This window comes from Haliotis rubra, unplaced genomic scaffold (genome assembly GCF_003918875.1).
Source record: "Haliotis rubra isolate DU_JTF1 unplaced genomic scaffold, ASM391887v1 Scf270, whole genome shotgun sequence".
NCBI lineage: Eukaryota > Metazoa > Mollusca > Gastropoda > Lepetellida > Haliotidae > Haliotis > Haliotis rubra.
In genome coordinates, this window is record NW_025766781.1 from 430,055 (window position 1) to 442,665 (window position 12,611).

General features: G+C 43.6%; 1 protein-coding gene across 4 annotated transcripts in view; it reads left to right on the plus strand.

Moving 5' to 3' along the window:
• Positions 1-12,611, plus strand: part of LOC124280641 (serine/threonine-protein phosphatase 2A 55 kDa regulatory subunit B alpha isoform-like) — a 39,142-nt gene that overhangs the window by 14,338 nt on the left and 12,193 nt on the right. For 2 of the 4 annotated variants that reach the window (XM_046716625.1, XM_046716626.1), the window contains exons 1-2: positions 12,249-12,417; positions 12,525-12,593. In XM_046716625.1, coding sequence (XP_046572581.1) covers positions 12,408-12,417; positions 12,525-12,593 — 79 coding nt within the window. In that variant the 5' untranslated portion in view covers positions 12,249-12,407. Of the gene's footprint in view, positions 1-12,248; positions 12,418-12,524; positions 12,594-12,611 lie in introns of those variants that run through there. The other 2 variants (XM_046716622.1, XM_046716623.1) reach the window with 1 other exon arrangement.

The window sequence follows — 12,611 nt, forward strand, 5'->3', positions numbered from 1 at the left end:
CACCGTCCATTCAATATAATGTACATAATTCGTAACTCTTTTATTTTTGACGAGCCTAAACATCTAACTAAACATCTTTAATAGAATGGTTTAGTTTCACTGAGAAAATATCCTAAAACATGTAACACTATTTCGATTTGCGTAGCGATCCTTTGTTTACATAGGTTGTACGGCTCCACGTGCTGTCATCGAAGCCGATGGAGAGCAAACGATGCAGCCAATTTGATATCTAAATATGTACTGTCATAAACCTTACTGTCGCTGTTGTGGAAGAATATATATATAACAATGTAAAACATTGTGAAGAGCGCGCCGAAAAGCTTAGGTAAGGCCAGTCTCTTCTTATTACGAATATAAGCGTTTGTTTACAAACAAGAGAAAAGTCCGGTCACATGATATGCAAATTAGCCTGTGGCAGTGATGTTATGCTAAGTCATCACTGCGCCGGAGTGTGGTACGGGTTGGGTCGACAGGAGGCCCAGGACGGGTGAGTTCGAGAGGGGGCCTATTACGGGTAGTGTCGAGCTGAGGTTGGATGGATTCGAGAGTGACGGGATCGGTCGAGAGGAGGACGAGTATTTCTTAGAATTATTTCTCTTTTTGCAAAATGTGCAACTTGTCAAACTCAGTTGGTAAGTCCTGACTGTTAGTTCAGATGCTGACGGTTCATGAGTACATATACGCATGCCGGGCCATTGGGAAATACCCGCACTGAACATTGAACCTCTATCGCCATTGTTCACAGACTGAGCCCCAATCCGGTCCTGAAACCTTCCTCGAGTGTGTATTATTTTAGGTGCGCTTCTCGCAATCACGACTTGATCGCGAGTGGGGACATTTTTCTGTTGTTTGTATTGTGACTGAGTTTGGTTTTACGCCGCTTTTAGCAATATTCCAGCAACATAACGGCGGGGGACACCAGAAATGGGCTTCCCACATTGTACCAATGTGGGGATTCGAACCCGGGTCTTCGGCGTGACGAGCCAACGCTTTGACCACTAGGCTACCCCACCGCCCCCTTGTATTGTGATGTAGTTTATGTCGGTATATAATACAGTTCCAGTTTAGGTACTAATTGCAACATATAAAGAAAATATGTAGATTTCAGTAAAGTCCCAAGAACTGGCAGATGACATAGTGAGTTGTAAGCTGTACCTCTGTTGGTGGTGATGGTGATTTGTTTGGCTTGCTTGGTTGGTTGGTTGGTTGGTTGGTCATTCAGTAATTTGCAAATATTCGAGTCTGGACGCAACATCCTAGTGATTTCAACCATGAGCATTGATCCATGTAATTAATGGCACCGAACCAGAACATCTCGATTTTCACAAGCACCTTTTCACCTGGAACCACTTATATGTAAGACCTGTGAAGGTCCGGGTTAGAATATTGGCCTTCAGTAACCCATACTTGTCGTAAGAGGCGACTAACGGGATCGGGTGGTCAGGCTCGCTGACTTGGTTGACACATATCATCGGGCAGATCGATGTTCATGCTGTTGATCACTGGATTGTCTGGTCCAGACTCGATTATTTACAGACCGCCGCCATAAAGCTGGGATGTTGCTGAGTGCGGCGTAAAACTCAACTCACTCACTCACTTACTTATATGTATAATATTGGTAAAAAAGGTAGTGAGGATTTTTCGAATGGATACCCACACTGTGTATTTCGGATCAAAGCGAATGGAAAAGTAAATGGTTGTCATTATTTGCCTTCATTTTTTTGCGTTCGATGCAATCATTATTTCTCAGAAATACACGTTTTTTAACTATTGAGACTTAACTTGTCATCGATGTATTGGCCTTGATTGATTGACAGTTGCAGTCCATCCATAGTTTGATGTATCGTTACAAGCTTATCAATTTGTAACTTTTTTTGTGTGTGTAGAAAATGTAGACTCTTATCACGCTTGAAAAATATATATTTGTTTTTAGATTTTAACTATGGCTGGCATTTGTTTTTATTTGGTTTAGTTTGGGTTTGTTTTATTAGGTTCTTTTTTTCTAAATCGATCAACTCATCAAAATACTTCACATTAAGAATTAGGTTCGGACCGTCTCTCCTGTGTGTGTCACCTCGACACAGTGGGTGGTGAATTCATGTTGGTAGTAGTTTCTTGACAACTTGTCCTGATTGCACTCACGGCTGTCCGATATGAAACGCAGTGTTATAATTTTATCGTAGAAGATAAAAAAAATGTGGTCTCTGATGAAGTGCATCACAAAGTAAAATTACCCCAGTCACTATCTATCCCACTTGTGTCCAGCTCTTGCCTTTTGGGGCAAACTGATGTGAAACTTACGGAAAGATGCGAGGTGTTACGAGTGACTGTATCTGTCGTTATCAGTATGAGACTAGTCTTGTTACGAAAGTCACATGATGGACAATACGAAATTAGATAAGCACCTGTTATCAACAAAAACAAAAACATATTTGTTGTATCTTATCAACATGTGGATGAAAGTTCAAGGTTCTCCATCCCTTCAAGCATACCGCCAGGTCACTACGACTCAATATTTGGGGTGGTGATTGAAGCAGTCGTATAATCTACGCATTTCGCGCCTGATTCCGTGAACACTCACAACGCACCAAATCCTTAGATGTGCCACCGGTCTACGACTCGACATTTATACCTCTCCTGTGGGAGATACAAAAACTATAAAACATCTCCATCTGTTCCGCGCATTTTGTTTCCGGAACCCAATCTTTAATCACACCCCTTTAGGCCGTTTGGTTGTCATGATTCATTGTTGCCGGGGGTGGGGTGGGGTTTATTTCCAGGAATATTTTTTCCTTTTCTATTTGGGTGATTTTGTTTTTCGTTGTCGTTTTTGGGGTGGAGAGGGTTTGCTGTTATTTTTGGCGCCAGAAATGGGCTTCACATATTGTACCCATATGGGGAATCGAACCCGGGCTTTCGGCGTGACGAGCGAACGTTGTAACCGTTAGACTACCACCACCGCCCCCTCAAACTCAAGAGACTCCTCACGACCAAAGTTACTTCACTTTGCCAAAAGTTGCTCTTTACAAGGCACTGTTTTAATTTGGTTGAAAATTTGATAAATCGGTGACTTGGTTGACACCGCGTGACCGTACGTTGGATCGTTGTTCATTACATCAGCCATTGGTTTTGGTTGTTGTTTTACGCCGCACTCGTCAATATTATAACGACATGGCTGCGGTGTGTAAATCGAACATCGATTTACGCAGTTGGGATACGATGTCATGTGTCAACCACGTCAGCGTTATTCGTCTCTTACAACAAGCATGGGTTTCTAACCCGGATCTTCACGGGTAGCGGCTGGATTATATGATTCAGGCTCTATAATCTAAAGACCGCATTCCTGAATACAGAGTTAAACAACAAAATACATAAATACTGAGAAACATAAACAAAACATGCATTATTAAACCTTGTTTAAACCATCTCCGAGCAACGTCGAAACCGTTACACGAGTCTACAAGCGCATACATACCGACCCTCTTATCAGGACAATCTACTATATCGTCTTAACCTGTCATTAGCAATGAATTGCGTTTTGTTGCCAATATGTCAATCACGATCGGTGTTCATGCAATATACATCAAGAAATAGACAATTTTCTGCCAATCCATTGCTTACGGTTTTCGCCCCGCAAACAATATTTTGTCATATGCGACTGGCACACACTCAACACTCCGTATTATTTGCCCCAAATCTAATATCTCTCAATCTCTGGACAGCTAACACACCTCCGAGCAGCCTTCTCGACTTGAGCACTAATCTTGTCCCATCGACCGCTATCCGACCGCTTAGGACACGCGGCATCGTTAGTGATATTGATTAGATGAAATCTGTGTCGACCTTCTCGTCGATGTCCATTACTTGAGTTATTTTTGACAAGCTAAAAATACTGGATGTTACGTTGGTTAGCTCCGTGCATTCAACTTCAAGCAGTTTTTGTATCTAAAAATATTCTGCAAATTACATTTATGTAGCCAGTTGTATTTAAGGTATGTGCACTGACAAGCAGACTGTTCTGTTTTGTAACAACGTTTTGAGGTGCGGATGTTTCTCTGATTATTTCTTAAAGGAATGTGTTAATGTTTTTGTGTGTTTTCCTTTTTCTGTTCTTTTGATAAGTGGTTTTTAAATATTTTATTGGGTGGTATTGAGTAGAGTGGTTCTTGGATAATTAAGAGAAATAGGTAGTAGTTGGGAGCTGGATGGTAGTTGGGAAATGTAGAGATAGTGGTAGTGGGGAGATGGGTGGGAGATGGGTGGTAGTTGGGAAATGTAGAGATGGTGGTAGTGGGGAGATGGAGAGATGGGTGGGAGATGGGTGGTAGTTGGGAGATGTAGAGATGGTGGTGGTGGGGGAGATGGAGGATGGGTGGTAGTTTGGAGATGGGTGGTAGTTGGGAAATGGAGACATGGTGGTAGATGGGAATGGAGGTGGGTGGTAGTTGGGAGATGTGGTAGTGGGAGACTGAGAGAGTAGTTGGGAGATGGAGAGATGGGTGGTAGTTGGGAGATGGAGAGATGGGTGGTAGTTGGGAGATGGATGGGTGGTAGTTGGGAGATGGGAGATGGGTGGTAGTTGGGAGATGGAGAGATGGGTGGTAGTTGGGAGATGGAGAGATGGGTGGTAGTTGGGAGATGGAGATGGGTGGTAGTTGGGGAGAGATGGGGAGATGGAGATGGGTGGTAGTTGGGATGGTGGGTTGGGAGATGGAGAGATGGGTGGTAGTTGGGAGATGAAGAGATGGGTGGTAGTTGGGGAGATGGAGATGGGTGGTAGTGGAGATGGGTGGGTGGGAGATGGGTGGTAGTTGGGGAGATGGAGAGATGGGTGGTAGTTGGGAGATGGAGAGATGGGTGGTGGGAGATGGGTGGGAGATGGGGTAGTTGGGAGATGGGAGATGGGTGGTGGTTGGGAGATGGGAGATGGGTGGTAGTTGGGAGATTGGGAGATGGACAGATGGTTGGGGAGATGGAGATGGGTGGGGGAGATGGAGAGATGGGTGGTAGTTGATGGGAGATGTGGGAGAGATGGGTGGGAGATGGGAGATGGGTGGTAGTTGGAGATGGAGAGATGGGTGGTAGTTTGGAGATGGGTGAGAGATGAGATGGAGATGGTGGTAGTTGGGAGATGGAGAGATGGGTGGGAGGGTGATAGTTGGGTGGAGATGGAGAGATGGGTGGTAGTTGGGAGATGGAGAGATGGGTGGTAGTTGGTGGAGATGGAGAGATGGGTGGTAGTTGGGAGATGGAGAGATGGGTGGTAGTTGGGAGATGGGTGGTAGTGGGAGATGGAGAGGTGAGAGAGTTGGGAGATGGAGAGATGGGTGGTATGGTTGGGAGATGGAGAGATGGGTGGGTTGGAGATGGGAGGTGGGTTGGGAGATGGAGAGATGGGTGGTAGTTGGGAGATGGAGATGGAGAGATGGGTGGTGGTTGGGAGATGGAGAAGAGGTGGTAGTTGGGAGGTGGGTGGAGAGATGGGAGATGGGTGGTAGTTGGGAGATGGGTGGTAGTTGGGAGATGGAGATGGGTGGATAGTTGGGAGATGGAAGATGTGGGTGGTAGTTGGGAGATGGAGACAGGTGGTGGAGATGGAGAGATGAGATGGGTGGTAGTTGGGAGATGGAGAGATGGAGGTGGTAGTTTGGGAGATGGAGAGTGGGAGTTGTGGAGATGGGAGAGAGGGGGTGGTAGTTGGGAGATGGAGATGGGTGGTAGTTGGGAGATGGAGACATGGTGGAGTTGGGGGAGATGGATGGGTGGTAGTTGGAGAGATGGGTGGTGGAGAGATAGGTGGTAGTTGGGAGATGAAAGAGATGGGTGGTAGTTGGGAGATGGAGAGATGGGTGGTAGTTGGGAGATGGAGAGATGGGAGTTGGGGGGTGGAGAGTTGATGGAGAATGGGAGTAGTTGGAGAGAGAGATAGAGTGGGGAGTGGTAGTTGGGAGATGTGGTAGTTGGGAGATGGAGAGATGGAGTAGTTGGGAGATGGAGAGATAGTTGGGAGATGGAGAGATGGTGGTGGGAGATTAGGAGGTGGTAGATTAGAGATGTAGAGATGGTGGTAGTTGGGAGATGAGAGATAGGTGGTAGTTGGGAGGAGAGATGGGTGAGAATGGGGAGATGGGAGATGGGGGAGATGGAGAGGTGGGTAGTAGTTGGGAGATGGAGAGATGGGTGGTAGTTGGAGAGATGAACCAGGGAGACTGAGAATAGAGTTATAGGTAGTTGAACAGTAGTTGGGCAGAGGGTTTGTTCAAGTCCGGGAGTTGTGCATTATGGGTGGTGAAAGTGGTAGGTGATGGTTTAGAGATTGCTATGTGGGCGGTATGATTAAGGATGGGTAGTTATATGAGAATACAAATTGCTGTTCCTGTTACTATTATTGCCCTTCATTGACTGCTATAATACGAAGATGTAATCAGATATACAAGATTACAACGTGATATCGTGTCAAAGAAGATTATTAACTACGGGTGAGGCGATTTTCCTTAAGACAACTCTTAAGTATACATGATAGGGCTTGTGTCACACGTGAATGTATCGTCAAAGGACGTATCAGTAGTTTACAAACACGAAAACTCTGACATAAGCATTGCTGTTATTGTTGTCATATATAGAAGACACGAGAGTGGGTTTGTGTGGTTTGTTTTTTATAAATATGTTTCATATATGTATTTTTATCTTATTTTCATGTGGGTTTTTTTTCCTATTTTATTATTATATTGTTTTGTGGGGGTGGCGTGAATGGGGGTCACTCTTTGTTTTGGGGGTAGGGGTAGGGGAGCGAGCGTGTCCTTTGCATGTGCATCCTTTATCTATTCTACAGTTTGAATTGTGCTTCACGGATAGGCGGGGCGGTGGGGTAGTCTAGTGGTTAAAGCGTTGGCTCGTCACGCCGAAGACCCGGGTTCGAATCCCCACATGGGTACAATGAGTGAAGCCCATTTCTGGTGTCCCCCGCCGTGATATTGCTGGAATATGGCTAAAAGCGGCGTAAAACCAAACTCAGTCAGTCACGGATAGTCTCTTACACTGCAGTAGTTACCCTTCATTATATATGCTACAGTCAGATTGTGAAATCCGTCATTTCGTGAAATTACTAAAAGAAAATCCGTTATTTCGTGAAATGACTAAGAGGAAGAGCCATTTCACTATTGGCTATATAAATAGGTTTGGACTTTTCCATCAAATTTGATGTAAATGTGCTTGATAACGATTGCCAATGTTCGTGATGCACGAAACAAATCCCCAAAACGCATTTTGTGGCCCCGACTCTCAGAAATACGAAACATGTCTTAGTCGGATATATGGGAAAGATCGTGCGAAATATCAGTATAAATGGCCTGTCCAACACTGAAATATCACTGCACATAAAGTCACACAGAGAGAATGCCAAGGTTAACCCAGGAAGAAAGAGAACGAGCAGTAGGGATAGTTGAAAGGCTGAATCTCTCAGTTATTTCACTGAAATTTTTAGTCATTTCACGAAATGGCTGATTTCACAATCTGACTGTAACATATATAGCATCTTAAATTCAAATATACCCCACTTTCATATAGCGAGGGGGCGGTGGGGTAGCCTAATGGTTAAAGCGTTGGCTCGTCACGCCGAAGACCCGGGTTCGATTCCCCACATGGGCACAATGTTTGAAGCCCATTTCTGGTGTCCCCCGCCGTGATATTGCTGGAATATTGCTAAAAGCGGCGTAAAACTAAACTAAGTCATATAGCGAGGTCGGTGGGATAGCCCAGTGGTTAAAGCGGTCGGTTATGACACGTTCACAGCCCGAGCGGATCCGGGTTAGAATTGATCTTCTGCAACTCATGCTTGTCGTAAGAGGCGACTAACGGGATCGGGTGTTGAGGCTCGCTGACTTACTTGACACGTCTACGTGTCCCATTTGCGTAGATCGAAATTCATGATGTTGATCACTGGATTGTCTGGCCCAGACGCGATTATTTACAGGAGGTGGCCATATCGCTGGAATTTTGCGGCACTAAACAGTGTATGAAATAAGGCCCATCCGACCGCCCGAGACGGTTTAGATTTCTGACGGACGGTCTAAATTTACAGCTAGCCAGCCCGATGGTCTGGTAACAATTTTAGATGTTCCATACATCTGAGTAAATACACCATATTTGGTCTGGTTAAATCCATTTTGGGCTGGTGACATTTTGAAGTTACCAGCCCTTATGTCTGACTGGATTTTTGGCTTATTTCACACACTGGTAAACTGCAAAGAAACATGCCTCAAATAGAACTCACTTAAACCATTATCAGGTGACGGGTCTCAGAACAAGGTGCTGAAGTCCGGTCAGTCTGACAAATCTTGCAGATTTCGGGTTAGAAGCGGTCCCCACCAACCTAGTCAATTACAAAAATCAGTTGTCAGCTATGGTAACTTGGTACCCAATAAACTGGTATTCCAATCCGTGAATCGAGGCTCACAATGTCGGTCACTGGATGGTCTAATCTGATTATTTGAAGAACAATTGGATTATTGGTGAGTGCCGCAGTAAATAACACTGTCAGAGGTTTCTTCCCCTTACACTAAAACTTAACTATACCAGACCGGGCATTCTTGACAAGGCACGGAAGGAATAACGGCCGGGCATCTAATACGGTATTTCCTCTAATAGACGCCCAAACATGAAAGACATTCGCGCAATCTGTTGTGTCGGCGTCTATTCTGTTTGTGCTGGTACAGTGGCAAATATCCTATCAAAATCCCAAATCCTGTAGTCACGAAAAGTGTACATTTTTACTAGAAACGGTTATTTCTTAATCACCAACATTATCACAGTATAAGAAGGAAACTCATCTTGACACCTCGCGTCTTATAGAGACCCCTGTCTCCATTTGTTTGGGCAGAACTTCAGACCCGGTTTCAAATGGAGGCCGACTGGTATTGGGTTCACGACGTATAACAGAGGAGAGAGTGAGTTTAAGTTTACGCCGCACTCAGCAATATTCCAACTATATGGCGGCGGTCTGTAAATAATCGAGTCTGGACCAGACAATCCAGTGATCACCAGCATGAGCATCGATCTGCGAAATTAGGAACCGATGACATGTGTCAACCAAGCCAGCGAGCCTGACCACCCAATCCCGTTAGTCGCCTCCTACGACAAGCATGGGTTACTGAAGATCAATTCTAACCCGGACCTTCACGGGTCTATAACAGAAGCAATACGGTATATGAACCGGGCTCTGATACGGGCCGGGTTTTTTCTTAGATTATGGTAGGTTTCAAGTGCCTAATGTTTGCTGTTAAAGCTGTCAAAAATGGGGATCGGTTGGTCGGTCTCGTGCATTGATCGCGGCGATCGTTGCTCATGCCCTGACATGGCCGGCGAAATTATAGCTGTAAAACTACTGACTGTAGTGTTAAACACTCACTCATAAACGTACGAGACCAATTACCACCATCACCCACTCATAATCGTTACCCGCGGTAGCCTTGTGGTTAAAGCGTTCACTCGTCAGGCTGGAAGGGTCTGGGTTCGATTCCCCACTTGGGTACAATGTGTGCAGCCCATTTCTGGTGTCTCTCGCCGTGATATTGCTGGGCTATTGCTAAAAGCGGCGTAAAACTAAACTCACTCACTAATTGTTACCCGCGGAGGGGTGGCCAAGTGGTTAAAGCGTTCGCCCTACAGGCTGGAAGGTCTGGGTTCGGTTCCCAAAATGGGTACAATGTTGAAGACCTCATCTGACGCCCGCGTTGTAGAATGACGAAACGGCGTAAAACAGTACTGAATCAGTCGGCAATCTACAGGGAAGTTCTGTTTCAATTCCACAAATTCAAAAAGTTATCACGCGAAGCACCCACAGATATAGATAAACACCACACCTACTGCCTTTGTTCGATGGCTCGATCGTAAGTGTTCGGTGATTAGATATTGTTGTAATGAGTAGGCCTATATATCGTGGGTTTTACCTTAAGCCTTTACCTGTTTATTTGTATTTACGTATGCAAGAGATGATTAGTCGTTTATTAATCAGAAGCTCAAAGGAAGTGTTACGAAGATCCGGGGCTGTGTGTTGACAGTGATGATAACACTGAATAACCGAGGTTCCACTGAACTGTTCCGAACATTCCCAATGTTTCACGATTGTAGTGTGTTCGTGACAGGAAATGGAAATAATACTTTTAATGGGCGATATACCAAATTATAGACGTGAAATGGTTTGTCGTGTGTTTATACACTACCCAACTTTTGTTACGAACCATAAAAATACGGGTGCGTGCGTCTATAAATTTGTACGTCAGCAAAAAAAGGTTATCGTGTGTACAGTTATACTTTCAAGTTTTGAATATTGTGGTTAAGTGTCAAAAGTAGCTGTTTGTTTTTCTCTTGTGGTTTCCCTGAAAAAGCCCTTCATTTTCCCATTGACAATGTACCTGTTCACGTGGCAAGTAAATGTAAACACAAATAAAATTTACTGTACTTCCCATTTCAGTTTTATTTGGAACTGCTTCGTCCGACGATATGGGAAAAAGATGTAAATAGTGTTAACCTAACAACTGGCTTTGAATGCGACATGTAATGCATGGCCTACTGACGCAAGGGTTTGAAAGGGGGGTGTTGGGGGTGGTATCGAGATAAAATGACAAGAAATAACCAACGATGGAATCTTTCTTAGTCCATCGTCACTTATTTTTGTCATTTTAAAGGGCACAGTGGTAAGGCTTAGATATTTACAGACCAGCTGGATGAGGCTGTGCAGTATTACGGCGTTGAACAACGTTAATTCAACCGCTTCTAGCTTTCTATGCACCTGCACCTATTAACTTTGCAAAGTTAACCAAAGTAAACATCAAGATAACTACTTCATTGTTGCAGGTGATTTTTAAAGATATAATTGGAAAACATTATTAATTCACTCAATCGTTAGAAATTGAAATGGCTAATATCATTTCTAAAGGACGAGTTAAATGGACACTATCCCTGTTGGGTTATTCGTTTTCACAGAAAACCTTATTTCACTTTGAGCGACACACACACGCGACAGACGTCGAAGGCGCCGCAAGTCCCTTACAGATTTGCGTCCCTTGGCCACGCCAGGACCCTGCTGTTGTTGGTTCAAATTCCCATTCGCCCCAGATTGTTTCCAGGTTTGTCGCCACCAAACCCCTGTTCGTGGGTTCGACCAATGTGGTATAGGTTTGAGGCCTGCGGGGCGGTGTTGTAGCCCAGTGGTTAATGCGTTCGCTCGTTACGCCGAAGACTCATATTCGATTACCCACATGTGTACAATGTGTGAAGCCCATATCTGGTGTCCCCCGTCGTGATATTGCTGGAATATTGCTAAAAGCGGCGTAAAACTAAACTCACTTACTCACTCGGCTGACACGACCTGATCTAACTGGAATACTGTTCAAAGCGGTGTTCAACCCACTCACTCACTCACTCACTCACCATGGCTTCCAACTACTTTTTTCAGTGTACGCAAAAACTCTGACGTATTAAAACTTTGGCCTTGGGACAAAGAAACTGAAAATTAAAAACATTGGCAGAGGAAAACATACCTGCTTATCAACGATAGTATGTTTTCTACTAATACACCCAGAAATACGCTTTTTCCAATCAGCGAAAATTCAAATACATAGTATTTTAGTGTAATCATTAATATTAGTATTTCTAATTCCCGGATAAAGGTTGCCTGTTTATACCTAATTTTGAAGGTATTGCAAGAGGGAAGTTTGTACGAAATATATACATTAACTATCGTCATATTTGGAATGATTAATACAAAATAAAATTGAAGTTTATATATATATATATGTTAAAATATATATATATATATTAACACACTGTTCCAGCTGTTCTGACTGGGGTTTACTGTTATAAACATGTGGAAACACTTATTTTTAACAAACAATCAAAAATAACGAACGGTAACCATACGTATAACAAGTAATGAAGTTTTCAATGTAGCTTTAGTTTCAAACTGAACGTTCAGATTACAAATACCATGGCGTTTTATGTTTAACAAGAATCCCGGCAATTATAAACATACAATTTGTATTTTGTTCATCAAATCTTTGACAAAATATGTTTAGCTGTAAAATGCTGTTTCGTAGAAGAAGCCGCATTTATTTTGTCCGTATTAACACAAGGAGTGGGAATCGTATGTTTCAACAGACGGTTTATGTCGTACATTGATGTGTCGTTAAGAAAACACTATATGTATGCCGGGCTTCCCATGGTGCATTATGGAAGTGACGTCATACAACACTTAGCCACAGTGCGCCATTTTGATATGTCTTCTATGAAACTACGTTAAATGTCAAATCCAATGACATCCTCTATTAACCAGTATTCCTGTGGAATTTAAATCCCTCTGCAAATTGCTAAAACGTTTGAAAAAATTAGAGCAAGATCCATTTTGATTCATGATGGCGGGTAGGTGCAAAATTATTTATCTTGTCGAGTCTTGACAGCGTCTTTCCGGCATGAAGATAAGATTCACTCGCAACAGCATGATAATGAATGTTTTTTTGTTTTTGCAGGCAATGGCGGGGAGATTCAGTGGTGTTTCTCACAAGTTAAAGGGACGATAGAAGATGAAGTGACTGAAGGTATATGAGTCCTCGTTA